This window comes from Adelges cooleyi, unplaced genomic scaffold (assembly GCF_023614345.1).
Source record: "Adelges cooleyi isolate 19-005CV unplaced genomic scaffold, UGA_ACOO_1.1 ACOO_flye_CR_arks_rails_tigmint_CR_PRNA_247, whole genome shotgun sequence".
Classification (NCBI taxonomy): Eukaryota; Metazoa; Arthropoda; class Insecta; order Hemiptera; family Adelgidae; genus Adelges; species Adelges cooleyi.
Window position 1 is genome coordinate 5,024,953 of NW_026095912.1, and position 16,867 is coordinate 5,041,819.

The window sequence follows — 16,867 nt, forward strand, 5'->3', positions numbered from 1 at the left end:
GTATAATACTCTTAGTATTTTTTTTCGGTTAAGCACAGTACTTAGTAGGAAATCTTAGATTTTTTTTTTGTCGTTAATCACGATGATGCCAACGAAATTTGATTGATGAGCTTTCAAACTGACACATAGATATTTTATCGTAAGTCAAAAATAAATTTATACTTCTTAAGTTGTGCTTCAACGCAATATATATAAAGTTTCAAATCACAAACTATAACGTGTTTGAGACATTTACGAAAAAAAAAAACTATAGGCCATGTTATATGATGATATAGCCACAATAATTTACAGTTATTAATATTTTTACTAGTTTTTACTAAAGTTGTTAGAAAATTCCCAATTACAATATACTATTCGACCATAAAACAACGAGTAAGGTTTTGATAGTTACATATTAAGTAGTCGAGTAAATTGGCTGTTATGCTAACAAGTATTGATAAATTATCAAGCAATATAGTATTCAAGTAAACCGATGATAAATCACTTATTCGAGTTTTGGTTTTCGATTAAACAGATAGGTCAGCAATGGATATTTTTTGTGTAAACTAGAAAGTAACTGACAAATTGGCAAATCAACAATCAAGCGATCAAATATTGACTAGAACTTTAACTATTATCAATCGCCAAGTGCTGGCAGTCTTCGAGATGTGAGAATTTGGAACCACTGTGTTGCGATGGATTTTCCCAAAACATAAATGCGCAATTAATTTTCCCATACTTCTAAACGGTAATTATATCTGTCTGACGTCATCGTATGTGTGTACACACGACAAGAAACCGTTTAACGATTTTCGCACATATACTACATATTTAAATACGCGGATAATGACGTGACGCATATTTAATAGACAACGAACGCCGTACACAAGATTGTGGTTTATCGAAATTATGTATTCAAATTTGCCCGGGCTAAATGAAGCGGAAAGAATATTCCGGTTAATCTGTATTCTATATGCGAAACCCCGGGATCCGTTACACGAATCTGTACGCGGTCGATTGGTTCGCGGGTTAAATTATATATATATTTATTATTATTACAGCAAAGTACAGCAACTTTTCCTTAACAACTACGAGGTAATAAAATAAAAACGTGTAGGTAATAAAAATATATACACTCCTCCCCTACCCCCCCCCCCCGTCAAAATGTGGTTTTATAAAAGCAATTTAAAAACAAAGTTGTTCGCTTGGAAAGCAAAAACTATTTGTATTCGGGATAATGATCCCGTCCCAAACACAATAACGGGCTACGGTCCATATAAATACCTAACCGACATTTATTGAGAGGTCCAACACAGTCTCTATACATCCGTCAACCATAGTTATGTGAGGAATTTCGACCACTTCGACTTGTTAAACGGGCATTTGTCTATTAATTCTTCCTCGCCCTATCCCGCAGGCATCTAATCCAGCGCATAACTTGCTCAAGACAATATGTTCAACATCTTCAGGTCGCTTAAAACTCTTTTTGCTATTGTATTTCCTCGCTTTTTGCCAACATTCAACCAACTCGATTGTTAATCTCTTCCATTTTCAATTATTTTCTTATTATGGTTCAACTCCCAAATTCTCACCTAGTATACTAACTCAGTCTACCTTACCCATTTATGTAATTTAAGACAACTGTCTAAATTTTCAACGTATTCCTTTCACTGTACTTCGATTTCTGTTTTTAATAATGTTCACCTTTTTAGAAATGTCCATACCTTTATAAGTTAGCATACCTGTCATCGAACACTGTTAATAGTAGGAAATTGATGTATAAAAAAACCACCCTCTTTACCTTTGTTATGCGTACCATCAACCCAAAGATGACAGAAAGCACAACAAGAAAATACATAATATTGTATTTTATGGAAGTTTTATAAAATTTCAATAAAACTAGATAAATATTTTCTCTGCGTTGAAGCTAAAAATGGATGTTTTGAATTCTATTGCCGCATAAAAAAATATTATTTTCCTCCTTACATAGTATTGTCATTTCCCAGGTGTGAAATAACTGGTGACTAAAGTTCGTTGAACTTTTTTAGGGTCCGAATTTTCTCGGTTTTTCTAATTAGGAACGTTACCCGCGTTATGTAAGCCGTTAGAAAGGTCTCAGCTTTACCGTGAAAAGTCTTAACGTGTCTTTTTATAGCTTCTACGGCAGTCATTGACCTTATGGGCATTCGAGACTAGAAAACTATTTTATATCTCAAAGGCGCCGTTATATTTTATTTCTTACCCTCAAAAATCAGCTTTACTTCAACAGTGACAGCCATCGCGTTATCGGGTTCTCACAATTCTACACACTTGATTCCTTTATATTGTTCTGAATTTTATTTTTGTCCATGTAAAATTACTTAAGCATTTCAATTCATCGAAAAGTCGTCGCCAGCGTTTTTTTTTAATTGTAAATACATAACACTGACAATAAATATGTGTTGTTTTTTCGGTAAACTAAAAAAATATATAACCATAACGTTTTTATTTTAATCCTATCACTAAAAAGTTTGAAAAGTAATTGATCCAGCATGGCTCCGACCAGGTTTTCTGGTCAATGTGTTTTTACGGTTTAGCAATTTATAGTTTATTGTCTGTGGAATACATTTGGAATTATTTTATTTAAAGTTTATGGCTTCGACGCTGTGCAGTAAAGGTTTTGGGTTTTACAATATTATGCGACTTTTTTTTTTATAGATCTTATTTATATATATTTATCGGAACCCACAATAAACTTTTTAACCGTACTGGTCCGATTTTTTTTTATTCATACATAAACGCAACGCACACATATATTGATTAGAATCTGTTCACTGAAGCACAAAAGTTAGAATAACCCATTCCGCTTTTGTCGAAATCGAGAAAAACTCTCATACGTTTAACAGATTTTTCATGTCTCATATTTTGACATACGATAACGCTGTGAAAAACAGTAAAAAACAGTTTTAAATTTATTGCTAGGATATTCTTTTGTTGTACGTCACTATACTGTACAACCCTCACAAAAACAAACAAATATTGTGAATATCTGAAACACAAACTTTCAATGTTGGTAAAATAAAACCGTGTTTTTTATGTTTAGTACTTAACGAAAATGTGTGTTTTACATGGTTCATTTATACCAAAAAATCCAACTAAGTCGAGCTCATTAGGCAAGGAAAAATCATGTTTATGCAAACTTAACAAACTATTTCGATATGTACATTTCAATTGTAGGAAATACAATCTTTAATATACGAGGTTCAAAATCAATAGTAAAATTTAAATTTAAAAAAAAAAACCTTATAAATCCTCAACCTATTCTTACCATTCTCATTATGTTAATACAATTACATAATAGTCGTGGTTTTATTATTTTACAAGAGTTTTTTTAATGAAATCTTCATATTAAAATGTGTACAATTCTAGCTTCGCTTAAATCATATAAATATTAAACTTACCCACATCCTGATTTTCAACAGTACTCGTAAATCTGATATTTGCGTTCAAAAATGAGGTATCGAGTAAAGTCTGACGGAGGTAATAGGACTTGAAGACCTGAAAAATAGACAGAAATTTATTTTATAAAGAAAAAAAACCATTAGCAATATAGTCTTTTAAACCAATAAACCCACGATTTTATCGCGTCGGTATTGATTTTATAGTGTTTTCGCTGTCATTTAATGGTTTACTTGAGGCGATTTTATCTCTTCCAGACATAGTTATAGACAGTATCACCAAGAAAAAGACATTCAACTTTGAACCGTACATTTTATGGAGTTCCAAAGAAACATTAATGGCAACGCTCCGGTTCAGTGTGGGGTTGTTCATCATATTTTGATAAAGCTTCATTATTTTTTTAGTGTTTTCACTCGCTTTAATACATTGAGTAATTTCTAAGCAAAAAAAACTTTTAAATATTTTAGCCGATGACATCAATCGTCCATTGGCATTTTATACTTGTGCGATTTTTACTAATTAAATAAAAAATTTCAGGCAAGTAAAGACAAAATTTTAATTAATAAAAAACAATTAATTACATCAGTTATTACTATGTCTTCTTGTAAATAAATAAACTTTGCCACCAGAAAGAATTTCTAAGAATAAACAACCCCAAAATTAATACATATAGCACATAGTATAATAACTAATTTACGCGTATCAAAAACATTTAATTTTGTAACATTGTAATGGTGTTTATTTAAAATTCGTTTAGTGACATAATCAGGATTTTGATCACTTAAGTTAACATCCTAATTAAGAGGATAGTTAAAAACTGATAGCAAATTTGAATTTATCGACCACAAGACTATTTTGAACGGATGTGCAGTCTAATTTTTGAAAATATATTTTTCATTCATACATTTTACTATAAATATTACAAATATATAACCGTAAATCTATTTTCTCAGGCATATTACGCGAAATTAATACTAAAATATAGATAATATAATATATGTATAACTGTTTGCAGTTTATAGTGTGTAATTTTACCCCTTTCATAAGCCAACGTCAGGAAAAAGTATTAAATACAAATTAAGGGTATGAGTGATAATTTCATAAATTCTAACTATAATGTATTTTATTTATTCTGATGTATAGTGTCTAATATTACATTGAATGATAATACCTAACATGTTTTTTTTAATAATTTTAATTAAAAAATGTATTGTAAAAAAAACTAAAAATATTAATTAGTACTTAACGATTAGCGTAACATCTACTATTTTTAAACATAATTTTATCATACAACAATTTTTGCTAAAATTTTTACTAATAGCATCTTTTACAAATAAACCATTAAAATATTTTAATACTATTAATATGGCTGTAAAACCGGTCATCTATTTTGAAGTTTTTTCAAACATAGTTTACACGGCAGCGTCTATAAGTTATGTTATATTTTAGAAAATAATAATTTTACAAAATATATATTGCGGTTTTCGAATTGAGTTTTCTCCTTACCAAAGTCGTATTTCAGAATTATTCTTTGTCGTAAGCCGACAACCGAACGTTACGGCTGTAAAAATTTACCAACCGTGAATGCTGTAATATACTACTGCAACGTTAAAGCTAACAATAAACTACAGGCGCATGGAAAACATTTCCCACCGTTCCAATACATTGGGGGGCGCCTTCACCTCGAACAATAATAAATAATAATAACTTGGGAGTTTATCAAAGAATAAATTATTTCCGTTCTAATAACAAAAGCGCGCGAGTGCCTCTTGTCGTTCGCGTGGTTTGGCACCACTGCGCCGCGATTTAGGTTGGTACGACTCACGTCACAAATTCGACATGGAGGGGGGAGGGAATCGCTAAGGGACTTTCGATATATTATTTTGATTTTTTTAAGTGCTCTCGGCTGGCGTTTTGCTTGATTTAAATTTCAAATCTGATCCGAACGAGGCTCGCTAGAAATACTCCATTTATATATATACATTCAACAGAGTTTAAAGAAAAGAAAAAATGTATATTTATTCTGAATAACGACCGTGTCAGACGGGAAATATGTATATGTAATATATATATATATATATATATATTTATTGGCTGAGCGGACCGTCGATCAAAGGGATGGTAGAATATAAGTGTAGAATGGACTAAGAGGCGATGAGACGTCAAAGGCCAGCTTTGACGGTGACAACCGTGTTCTAGCCGTTACAGAAGGTCTGAAATTGACTTACCCGCACTACGTCAAAGTCAGGTCTCACAAACGGCATCGCAAAAGTTTGCCTCGCTATGTTAAACGCTGTAAATAATAATTAGTGTAGGCTAGGTTTACTGTATAAATGACACGAAAGCGAGACAATTTAATTGCCCGTCTAAAGTACTTATATACGCAGGTAATATATACCTACTTTATATACAACACTTCTATTAATACGGTAAACTAAAACTTTGGGCTTTTCACTTCTATATTATAGCATAATAATAACGCGGTTAGTGCGTTGTGTTATCAAATTGATTTACTCGACCCTTTGATGTGGTGTGTCATGCTCCGACTTATCGCAGGTACACACTGAAAGGCTTTTGAACAACTGCGTTTAAAGTCAAACAAAACGCAAAAGCCTTTAAAAACTTTTGAAGCAACGCATAAGGTACACGCTCGGTGTTGAATAATCGTTTGGAAATAATTCGCAAACTAAATGATCAATACGATATGTCGTCTGTTTGAGTTCTGTTACTATAAGAATATATTTTCCAAAGAGTGAATTTCAGAGATAATTTCGGCATTGAGAAAATCGAGTTACACACAACAGTGACTTCGCAAAAACGTTTGTATATATAGTAGAAATATATATATAAAATAAAACTTTTGTGGAAAATAACTTTTAACCATAAGCAACAGCCTTGGGGAATAGTCAAAATTACATAATTGGATCAATAACCGCATTTGTTTGTGAATTTTTTCTAATCTAATTTTATTGTCAGTCCAATATTTTAAATTGGCCAATTAACGTAAAGGGAGGATTCATCATTTATTTATCATAATCAGCTTACGGTATACCTAATAAGCGCATTCTATCGTCGATAATAAGTAAATGTACTTATATAAAGTAACTCCACGGTGTAGATTTTGATATTTTATAGCATCCGACCGTCGAAAAATAACCAGATTTTCTCAACACATTACAGCTAATCCACATTATCGGATTCACATCCGAAATTTGCTTCTTCGAAAATGTCTATTTCCAAATTGCGTTCGCTTTTAACATTAGTCGAGTGTGTGAAAAGTCCAATGCGCTTACCTTCGAATCCTCTTCGTCCTAATTGGTATAAAAACGTATTCCACTCTCACCGGGTTCGACGGTAATCTCCTTACGACACATTTTCTACTCTCTATTGAACTCTGCATCTTTCCACACGTCATTTACTATTTTCCAGCCTCGCAGAGTCAAATAGGATTTTTCATTTTCAATTTCCTTTCCTTTCGCACACGACAGTGTCTTCCCCCGTTACTGAAATCTCAGTTCCTGCCGTTTGCCCTCTTTTTCTCTTATTTCGTTATACATATAAACTCTGGGCGTCGGCCTATATGTTAATACAATAAAAGCTACGGAAAACGAAATATTCTTCAACACCGTGTGTGTTGTTCCAAAAGTGGATTTTCCAAAAGTTGCTGCCTCGACGCCCGTTCGAGTTTCCCATAAAACGTACGGTTTTACACTGTATACCGTCTTTGCACTGGAAATATATACAGTGTTATATAATCAAAAGTCCGCAGTCGAACGTCGAGATGGGAATTAGATAAAAATGTATTGAATTTGAACATATCCGTTCGATACGGTCGCCAAACGATTGGCACGTCAGTGACGGGTGAAATATGATATAAGATAATAAAATGGGAAATAAAAATAATTACGTTTTCTCATACATTCTGCTCTCTGCTCGTCCGGTCTGTTATCTCTCTTGCGTGTATCTTTTAAAATATTTTGTCGCCACTTTTATGATATTCCCGTCTCTGTATGCACAGAGCACTTCAATTTCCACAGCAAGGTTTAGATTATATCTCCAGCGCGTGCACGCTAACTGCCCAAGGCAAATGTTTAGGCGATGTAGCTGAACTGGTCTGGAGATAATAATGAAAAGAAAAAAAAACGCTAAAGTATTAATGAAAACCGACAGCACTATATCTATATTCACAGTGAAGATGATCCCAAAACCGAGCCGCGGGCTAGTGTTTTTGTAACGACTGCAAAAACACTGTTGTGGCGACGTTGCCGAAGAAAACAGCAAAAGAAAAACGTTGTTTTAAAAATGGAAACCGAAAAGCTATAAACACAATGCCGAGTTTACTTAAAACCTCCCCTTTGGCCGGTGTCGGTTCTCCTTGTGTTTTAAAATGTCCATTAATAACAAACGCCGCTCGCACAAACACACACAAAGGCTGTTTTTGTTGGACGATTCGCACATCATTAGGAGGAGTGGGGCGAGAACTCTGGCGTCGCTGAGTTTGCTATGGAACAACACAAAAGGTTTCAAATATTTATTATTATTATTATTGTAATAATTCTCTCTATAGCACCACAACGTCTGAAATCGTTAATTTGTTCAATTTGTGTTCTACCCGCATAAGCCGTGCGCTTGTACAAACAACAAGTTCGGTACAAACTAAACGCGCGCCGTTCGGTTTCGGTGTAATGCGTTTTCTGTTTACTTTGAAAACGAGACGTTATTTAGAAAACCGTAATATTACAAATGCCTCATTCGGTTGTGTTGTTTACATCTTAAATATAAAACCCGTGTCTGCCCCTTTTAGACGCGGCCGCTGTTATTTACTATCGCATGTGCTAATCCGTTGTGAAAACACTTTTCAGATGGCTCCATAACGGCAAGAGCGTGGACTTGGGGCACAGGTATAACTTGAATCATAACTCTGGCGTTTTGGTGATCAGCAACATCCGAACGGACGACAACGGTATATGGCAATGCGTCAACGAAAAACAAGTGGCCAGAGCGATCAACTTGGTAGTCTTAGGTAAATAATAAACCGTGTTTTTCCATCTATTAGCAGCTCTTCTATTATATTATATTCATCCGTAAATGAATAGATAAACAGCAGCTAGGGCCAATTGTAGAGCGTTAAGAAAACAATTTTCCTGAAATTTAAAAAGGGGAAGTTCTAAGTCTCGGTTCCACGTGAACGTGAAATAATTAAATTAATAATTGACAATAATTAAAAAATGTTAAAATGTCTTCTTTTTTCCGTCGCCTATTAACGTTCAAATAGGTTCGGTCAATCAAAATCATCGTTCTTGCCACATTTGTCTATCTTTTCAACACTAATCGCGACCACTTTGTTGCGACTCCTAAATAAACTGTCATATGACTTTAGTCATTAATTTGTCCAATACTTAGACTGAACACGTCGTAAGAATTTGTTTGAAACGTGTCGGGATCAAAGTTTTTCTTTTGAGGAACGTGAACGAAAAATCTTTAATTTGTTTTAATACATTAGCTATGAACAGAAAAAACCCTATTCCCCAGATAGAATAGTAACGTGTTTTTTATTTTCTTTATTGAGAGTAGTGTAAAGTTAAAGTATTATGTCTAAACTCTAAAATATTCACTTCTCCAACCAATCTCAATAATAGACTTTAAACTCTATTTCAGACTTACTTATTTTTCTTCAACGCTTCTCGCTATTATTCTAATTTTAAATGTTTTATTTTTTTTATAATTATTTTATATTTTACAATATTATATTATTATAACTTTTTAATGGTGAACTTAATTTAAATACAAATATGTACATTACTAATTACTTTCCAGAAATTAAGGAATCCATGAAATTTTTTTTTTTTTAATTATATAAAATAAACTAAAATATAAAAAAAATAATTCTTTCGCCGGTCTAATTTTCACAATTTTAATAGGTACATAAATAACACACTGTTATTATGTTTACCTTCAGTTGAAAACTGAGTGAACAATTCACATTAGGATCGAAACTGCGGAGGTCTTATAATTAAACATTAATTTTAAAGGGATGTTTTTGGGGTTCCAAGTTTTCCTTATAAATCACAAACGGTAATGGTGCGGCTATTTAATTGTAATTACTTACAAACGCCTTATCGGCGTCAAAAGGGAAACGGTGGAAAAGAGATAAGGGTAGTATAGAGACAAGAAAGATGGAAAAGTGGAAAACGAAGGGATTAGGAATAGCAGTGCAAGTAGAAATGAGGGGCGACCAGTGGGGTGGCAATAAAAAGGGCGTCACCGCAGCTAGTGTGAATTAATTTTGCATTGCGATCGTACCTATTTCAGTTTGGTCTATGCCATGTCGGTCATGGTTGAGAAAACCGTTTAAGTGTTTCAATTATATTCTCTCTTTTTTATTTTTAGAAACTCCCAAAGAACCCTACTTACTAATCGACGGACACCGTCTGGATCCGGGAAATTTGTTCGTGCCCGTCAAGGAAAACATGGACCTGAGCATAGAGTGTGTGGTCGAAGGTGGAAATCCCGTGCCGTCCCTACACTGGCTGCTGTTCCCGGGCAACAATAACAACAACAACAACAACAACGACGATTTCGACAACGACGAAAACCTGGCCTCGGCAGTGTTACAGTCCAACGATTCCTATCAAGAAAAAGATGTCAGTCGCAGCTCGGCCAAAATCCAAAGGGTTCTCCGGGCCCACCATAACGCCACAGTGGCTTGCGTTGTCACCCACGTTACCCTTGTCAACCCTTTGAACACCTCCATACTTCTGGACGTCCAATGTGAGGCAACCCTCTCGCTCTATCTCTTAAAATTCATTTTTTTTTTTTTTGTTGAATAACAATCAAAATCGTTTATATAAATAACGCGCTATACTGTTGCAGACACTCCGTCGTTTGGCATAAGCAGAGTTCCAGGCTTCGGCATACCCGTCAGAGAAGGCATTCCGGTGTCTCTGAAATGCGACGTCGACTCCAATCCACCGTCGTCGCCCGTCTGGCAGAAAGGTAATTGTTATTAACGGTTAATGATAATCTGCCCAGAGAGAAAATTACTTTTTATTTGATTATTATATAACTGTACAGGATCATCATACAAGTGTCTAGTTACAGTAATTTTGTCTACCAAATAATCGTGTAAGGTTAAAAAATAAAATCCTTATTACATTCAGTAATAAAAAAATTAGTAAAAAGAATATTGTTTTAAAGGATAACTGTCTAAAGTTCAATGGCGACAATAACAACACACAAAATATTTATATTTCCCATGAAAATGTGCGTGTGGGTATAATTAATATAACAGTCTATATCACCTTCAGATTTAAGTACTAATACCTCTAGAAGTATTTTATCAAAAACTGGTTATCGACCATTCATTATTTCCATCTCACTATTCTGTTTTTATTGGTAAATTTTAGTTGTTATTTGACTTTTAAAAGACAACCCTCGTTATTCCTTTATAAAATAATATTTTTAACTTAAATAATATGATTTTTGATCATTAAATATAGTAAGGATTGAAACATTTTTAATGAAAACAACAATTTCTCAGAAAAAAAAACTGTAACATGAAATTTAATAACCTGTACAGAAATAAACTCGAATATCGTTTGATGTTTGGATGTCAATTCCAATGAATTTCAGCAAAATCCCACTTCTACGAACTACTCTGTTGATTGCGCACTTGGAATTTGTGATTTATTTATTTTTCCTAAATTTAATATAAGTAATTAAAAAATCGTAAAAGCTATACTTTATTATCTTTTTATTTCAATCGATAAGCCATTCGAATTGTTTTAGTTGTCAACCGTTATTATGTAATAGCATTTTGCCCAACTCCGGATAAACTATACAAACCACCGATACACTCATAAACCACAATGTGCCTATAAATGTACTCTTCGATACATTTTGATGGAATCATAAGTTAGTTAAATTGACAGCTACAATAAGTATTCGGATCAACTGACAGATTGTGTGATTTGCTGATACTGTTTTGATACTTTGACGTCATGTTGGCCATCTCTGTTAACGATCGATATTCGTAGCATTAGTTACTAAGAGCTATCTTGTACTTAAACCGCCATTACTTGTGTCCGTCAACAGATGACAGCGCCCCTCCCGTCCTGCAGACCGACGACGGTTACTTGAACTTCACGTCCATAAGGAGAAACCACAGCGGTTGGTACAAGTGCACCAGCCGGCACTTGCTGTCCGAGTACTCGTCCATCGGTTACTTTTTGAACGTGAGATGTAAGACACACAAGCCAATAGCGGTAGCGGTTTTATAATTTGTTTTCTTAAAAAATAAAACGCGTTTGTTCATTGTTGCCAGACAACACGGAGGAATTGGAATCGGTCCGCAAAGAACTGATCGAAGAGGAGGACCGAGCCGGTTCGGTGGAATCGGTCGAAGTCACCGTCGGCGGTGAAGTGCAACTGGAATGCCCGTCCGGTCCCAGCACGGCCATACCCTGCTGGGCCAAGTCCACGGCCGATAACCGACTAGAACCCGTCGGCCCAGGCAGTCATCTTCGCATCGAACAAGTGTTGTACCAAGAGGCCGGCGAGTACAAGTGCATCGTCGGCAACAAGAACAAAAACCACGAAAAGCTTAGGGTTTACACGGTCCATTTGAACGTTGTCGGTGAGCACTTACTAACAACCGCGCTAATTTTAAGTTTTAAGATGTTTAGTACCCCAAGCGTCCCTCCTCCCTCCCTGATCTCTGTAAATGCCTCCGAAATACCTCTGTCATATCTTGTTCCGTCAAAAGTACTTGTCTATTTCGTTATAGTTTCTACAATAAACTCTGGTGAAATATGCAAGCCAAAAACTTAATAATTTAACTCTTTACTGTTAGTGACCCTGCGTTGTATTGCGATTTGGGGAAACTCGACATTCAATAGTCCCTTCGAAAGTCGCGCAATATGGTTTTACGGGCAAATGTTTTAAGTAGGTATTAATTATTAAGGTCAACAGAAACGACCCGAGGACCGTCTTCGAGTAATCTGCGTTAACCAGAACCTCGGCAAATGCGATTTAGTTATAAAACATAAAAATATTGTAAGAATTTCAAACGGTAAAATACCTCTTCGTTAAAAGTATAATTCTAGCAAATTCTCCGATAAAATATTTAAAAATAAAATAAAAACAAATCACGGACGCGATAAAATTGCTACTTGATCTAGCATACATAATATTATGTATATTCAAATAAACCTTGTAGAATATTTACAACATTTTACCTTAACAGAAATGTTTAGTTGAAAGTTTCAAGAAAATCCATTAAATCATATTATCATATTATGTCTAATGATTAGAATTAGTTTTTAGTGTTTTAGTTTAGAAAATCACTTTGTAATAATTAATAAATTAAAAAAAAATAATACGTACTTCATTGTTCATAAATCACAAATAGAAGTAGTAAATATAAAAGTAAAATTCGCATTGATAAATAATTATATTCATTAATACTGAATAATTATTACTTTATGAATATTTTGTATTGATGGGAAAAGTTAAAGTTTTTATCATGACTTATATTATCTATTCTATGACCAAAAGTTGAATTTACATAATAACTTAATTTGCCGTTTTCTGTTACATTAATAGTTTAAATAAAAACTTATTTTACATTACAAAAAACCCGTTGTACGTGGTTTTGTCATTAAAATTTCGATAATATGTACCTATTGAGAAAATGAGCGAAAAACTTATTTAAAATAAACTATATGCAAACGGTACGATATAAAAAAAAATAAGCCACTCGTAGATACACGAAAAAGTTACCCATAATAAAGTACCCTCATTGCTTTACTAATAACCGACCCCCCCCCCTCCCCCGGTCTCTCAAAACATATAAGGTACGGTATCTGCTTAAGTACACTTAATGGCCCTACGATAAGATTATGATGATGTATAATAAGTATAATTCATAATAATTTCCCGTCGATTTCCAGGCGGTCCGGTGATTTACATTGAAAACAGAACCGTGGTAGTGCACGAGGGCGACGACACCCGGCTCTCGGCCGAGTTCTGCGCCAACCCGATGGCCAACAAAGTGCTTTGGATCGCCAACGACAGAGTGATTCGACCCGGAACGGCGGCCGGCCAACTCGAGGCGCATACCGTCACCGTAAGTCGTAAATTAAATAACACGCGAGACATTTATCACCGCCGGACCCGGTGTTAAGGTATTCTTTTTCAATATGTCTTGCTCAACACTGTCAGCGACGTCTTGCCGTTTCCTTAATTCCCCTGCCGGCCTTGGTAAAACGCCGCCTCTATCTTTTTCCACGGTTTCCACCTCATTATTACTCGTCATGTCCCGAACGTCAAACCGCCCTCCCTTTTTATTTTTATCTCCTCAAACGTCGTTGCAAAGCCATCCGAGTCGCATCCCCTTCGTTTTTACTGATGGATTTCTGTCTCCTTCTCTCCGGTTTTTTTTTTACAATTCCGACAAATGACTAGAAAGCAATAATAATATTATGCCCCCTTATTAAGTATTCCCGGCTGGCTGTCGATCGTTCGTTTGATATTCAAAATGCTTAAATCTCACCTTGGCTCGCCGGAATCGGTAATTCGGTTTTGCCCGGCAAAAGGTTTTTGGTCACAAAATCGTAAAAAATAAAATAAAAAATATTTCTAAGCCGTTAGAACATTTTTTGTGATATCCACACACACACACACACACGCACAATTATTTCCACAAGTCACAAACGATTATTTTCCTAATTATTTAACTGCGATAAGAGAACCAAAAGGGTAAATTGTAACTTTTACATCCCGGTAAAATGAAAATTATATTTTAAATGTAATCTCTGATGTTCGTGACGTTTATTAGTTTTCTTCGATATATCGAATTAAAAAATTACTATATGAAGATTAACAGAATTACATATCAATGATGAAAACCAGTTTTAAATTATGTAAAAAAATGCTTTTGGAGAGTAAAAAATTATTGCTCCAGCCTCCAATATATATATATATTTTTTTTGGGGTGGTGGGGGTGACTATTCCAACTATAAATACTATAGAAATTAGGGGCAATACTATACACAAATGTTATTATAAAAACGTATCAATAAAATATTATAAGTATTATAAAAATTATATTAGAGCGATTTAAATTATTATTTCATAAAAAATGTATTTACAATATTAATAAATCAAAAAGTAAAAATAAAATGTAAATAAATATAAAAAATATAACACGGTGATAGTTCAAATAATTGAATAAGTACTTCCTGAAAGAGTTTGATCACATATTTTTACAATTTGTATCAAAATTAAAACTATTAAGATAGGTGCACTTTCGAGTCGATACTTTGGCTATAAGATAAAATGCATTGTTCTAAATATTTTATTTTGGGTTTTGCAAAAAGTAAAAAGGGAAAATAAACGGTAGGATATGACGGAAAAGATTGTTGGGATATAATATAACATCCCAAAATTTGCGCTAGGTATAACGGCAACATTTTTATGGAATGACAGGAATACCCATCATTAATAAGAAAAAACTTAATACACAGTATAGACGTCAGCAAATATTATGTTATCCGTTAGGTGGTAATTTTTTTTTCCAACGTTATACATTACATGTCCAGAATATCATATTTCAAGCATAATTATTATTGGAAACATAACTGCTTCTCGCGTACCTTCTCTTATTTATAATAATATTGTCTTGTTCAAAATCACCCTGTAGGTAATTAATAAATATAATAAATTGTCAAAAAAAAATAACAAGATAGCAAGATAAATTATTTGATTTAAAAAAAAAGTGTTAGGCAATAATGTTGTTTATAATAATAACAATTTTTATTATGAAATTTATTTTAATCAATTTATACTGTTTTTTTCTATTGAGTTACGAGCAATAAGATTAATCGTAAATGTATCCATGGTTTATTATCTCATAGAAAATAGTCCAATTCAGTTTAGAAGCCTATTCTTCTTTATTGAAAAGTGTGTCTTTTTTGTGGTAGGTTTTGTCATTGTTTTTGCATTTAACTACAATAATTGTATTATTTTTTACCTTTTCTATTATATTTTATTAGGTAAATTATTATTCAATATATTTCATATGTGTGGATTGAGTCGGATAAAAATGCACCTATAGGGTGAAGTCAGTGCGTTTTGGGCATTTAGGTTAAATAATAACAAAAATTATTTGAGTATTGAATTCGAATAGAAAAAATCGTGAATCATATTTTTTTTATGAATAAAATGAAAATCGAATAATATTTATGTTGTATAATAGTTTGACAAAAAGACGAAAGAATTTCCATAATAAAATAATATTAGCATAATAATAAAAGCACATAAAAAACATGATTTTATACTTTTATTACTCGAATAACAACATTTTATTTTTTAATTTAAATAAACATATATTATTGCAGTAATGTTATTTGAATAAAGATGACATTGTTGTTCATTTATTCGATTATACATTGTTTATGTATATTTTAGACATGTAATTTATTGTATTGTATCATACTTGGATTATATTGCATTTTTATTGTATATTTCACTCATGACCCGTTTGTTGTATCGTTTCAGCAATCTACATCTTCTTATTGCCAAGTGACCGCCCTGACAATACATTCGGCGACGCCTGTTCACAGTGGTGAATACAACCTGATCGTCGGTTCTGGTAAAACATTGGTGGAAGCTACGGTTATATTGAGCGTAACGAAAAATAGTCGAAACAGAGAGCCCGTCCAAACGTCCGCTTCGCGTTCAGTTTGCTCAATAAAGTTTAATTATATGCTGGTCATCGTCCTGTACTTAGTTATGTCAATTCGTGTGCATTTAATTTAAGACAAAACAGTCACAGTAAACGATATATATATATATATTTATACCCTTATATTATATACATATAAGTATTGTGTTGAATAATAATTAAAATAGCTGATATAAAAGAAGACTTCTCCCCTCCCCCCCCCCCAAAAAAAATTAAAAAAAAAACATTGTATAGTCGTTTTATTTGTTGTTTGGATTGTTGTTAATTATTAAAAAAAAAATGTACACGTCGCGGATGTGTTAGGTAAAAAATATATTAATTATAACTATTATAACTATTATTATTACTTATATATTTAAAAAAAACGCATACTTAATTTAAAAAAAAAATATTTTGAATGATTTGTTTTTTTTTTTTTTTGACACCAAGTATTACTATTATATACTATACGTAATTGTATCCGTCTATATATACATATAACTGCAGAATAATATTATATTGTGTAGAAAAAAAACAATTTGAATAACAAATTATTTTTTATTGCTATAATAAAAAGAAGGAAGTGTTGTTTAGAAAAAATATATAATTAAAATTATTATAATAAAACGCATTGAAGTTATAATATTGTAAACTTGCAATTTTTATGGGTTTTTTCTGTCATCTTCATTTATATCTTTTTTTTTTTTTGTACCTTAATTGAAGGAT

The 16,867-nt window shown here is 33.1% G+C and overlaps 1 protein-coding gene across 2 annotated transcripts in view; it reads left to right on the forward strand.

Annotated features, from left to right (window-relative positions):
• LOC126836518 (CD166 antigen homolog A) overlaps positions 1-16,430 on the forward strand; it is a 57,561-nt gene extending 41,131 nt beyond the window's left edge. The window contains exons 4-10 of one of the 2 annotated variants that reach the window (XM_050570012.1): positions 8,280-8,440; positions 9,808-10,188; positions 10,291-10,413; positions 11,512-11,658; positions 11,741-12,052; positions 13,368-13,543; positions 15,976-16,429. In XM_050570012.1, the coding sequence (XP_050425969.1) occupies positions 8,280-8,440; positions 9,808-10,188; positions 10,291-10,413; positions 11,512-11,658; positions 11,741-12,052; positions 13,368-13,543; positions 15,976-16,236 (1,561 nt within the window). In that variant the 3' untranslated portion in view covers positions 16,237-16,429. Of the gene's footprint in view, positions 1-8,279; positions 8,441-9,807; positions 10,189-10,290; positions 10,414-11,511; positions 11,659-11,740; positions 12,053-13,367; positions 13,544-15,975 lie in introns of both variants that reach the window. The other variant, XM_050570013.1, reaches the window with a different exon arrangement.
• The last annotated feature ends 437 nt before the right edge of the window (positions 16,431-16,867 follow it).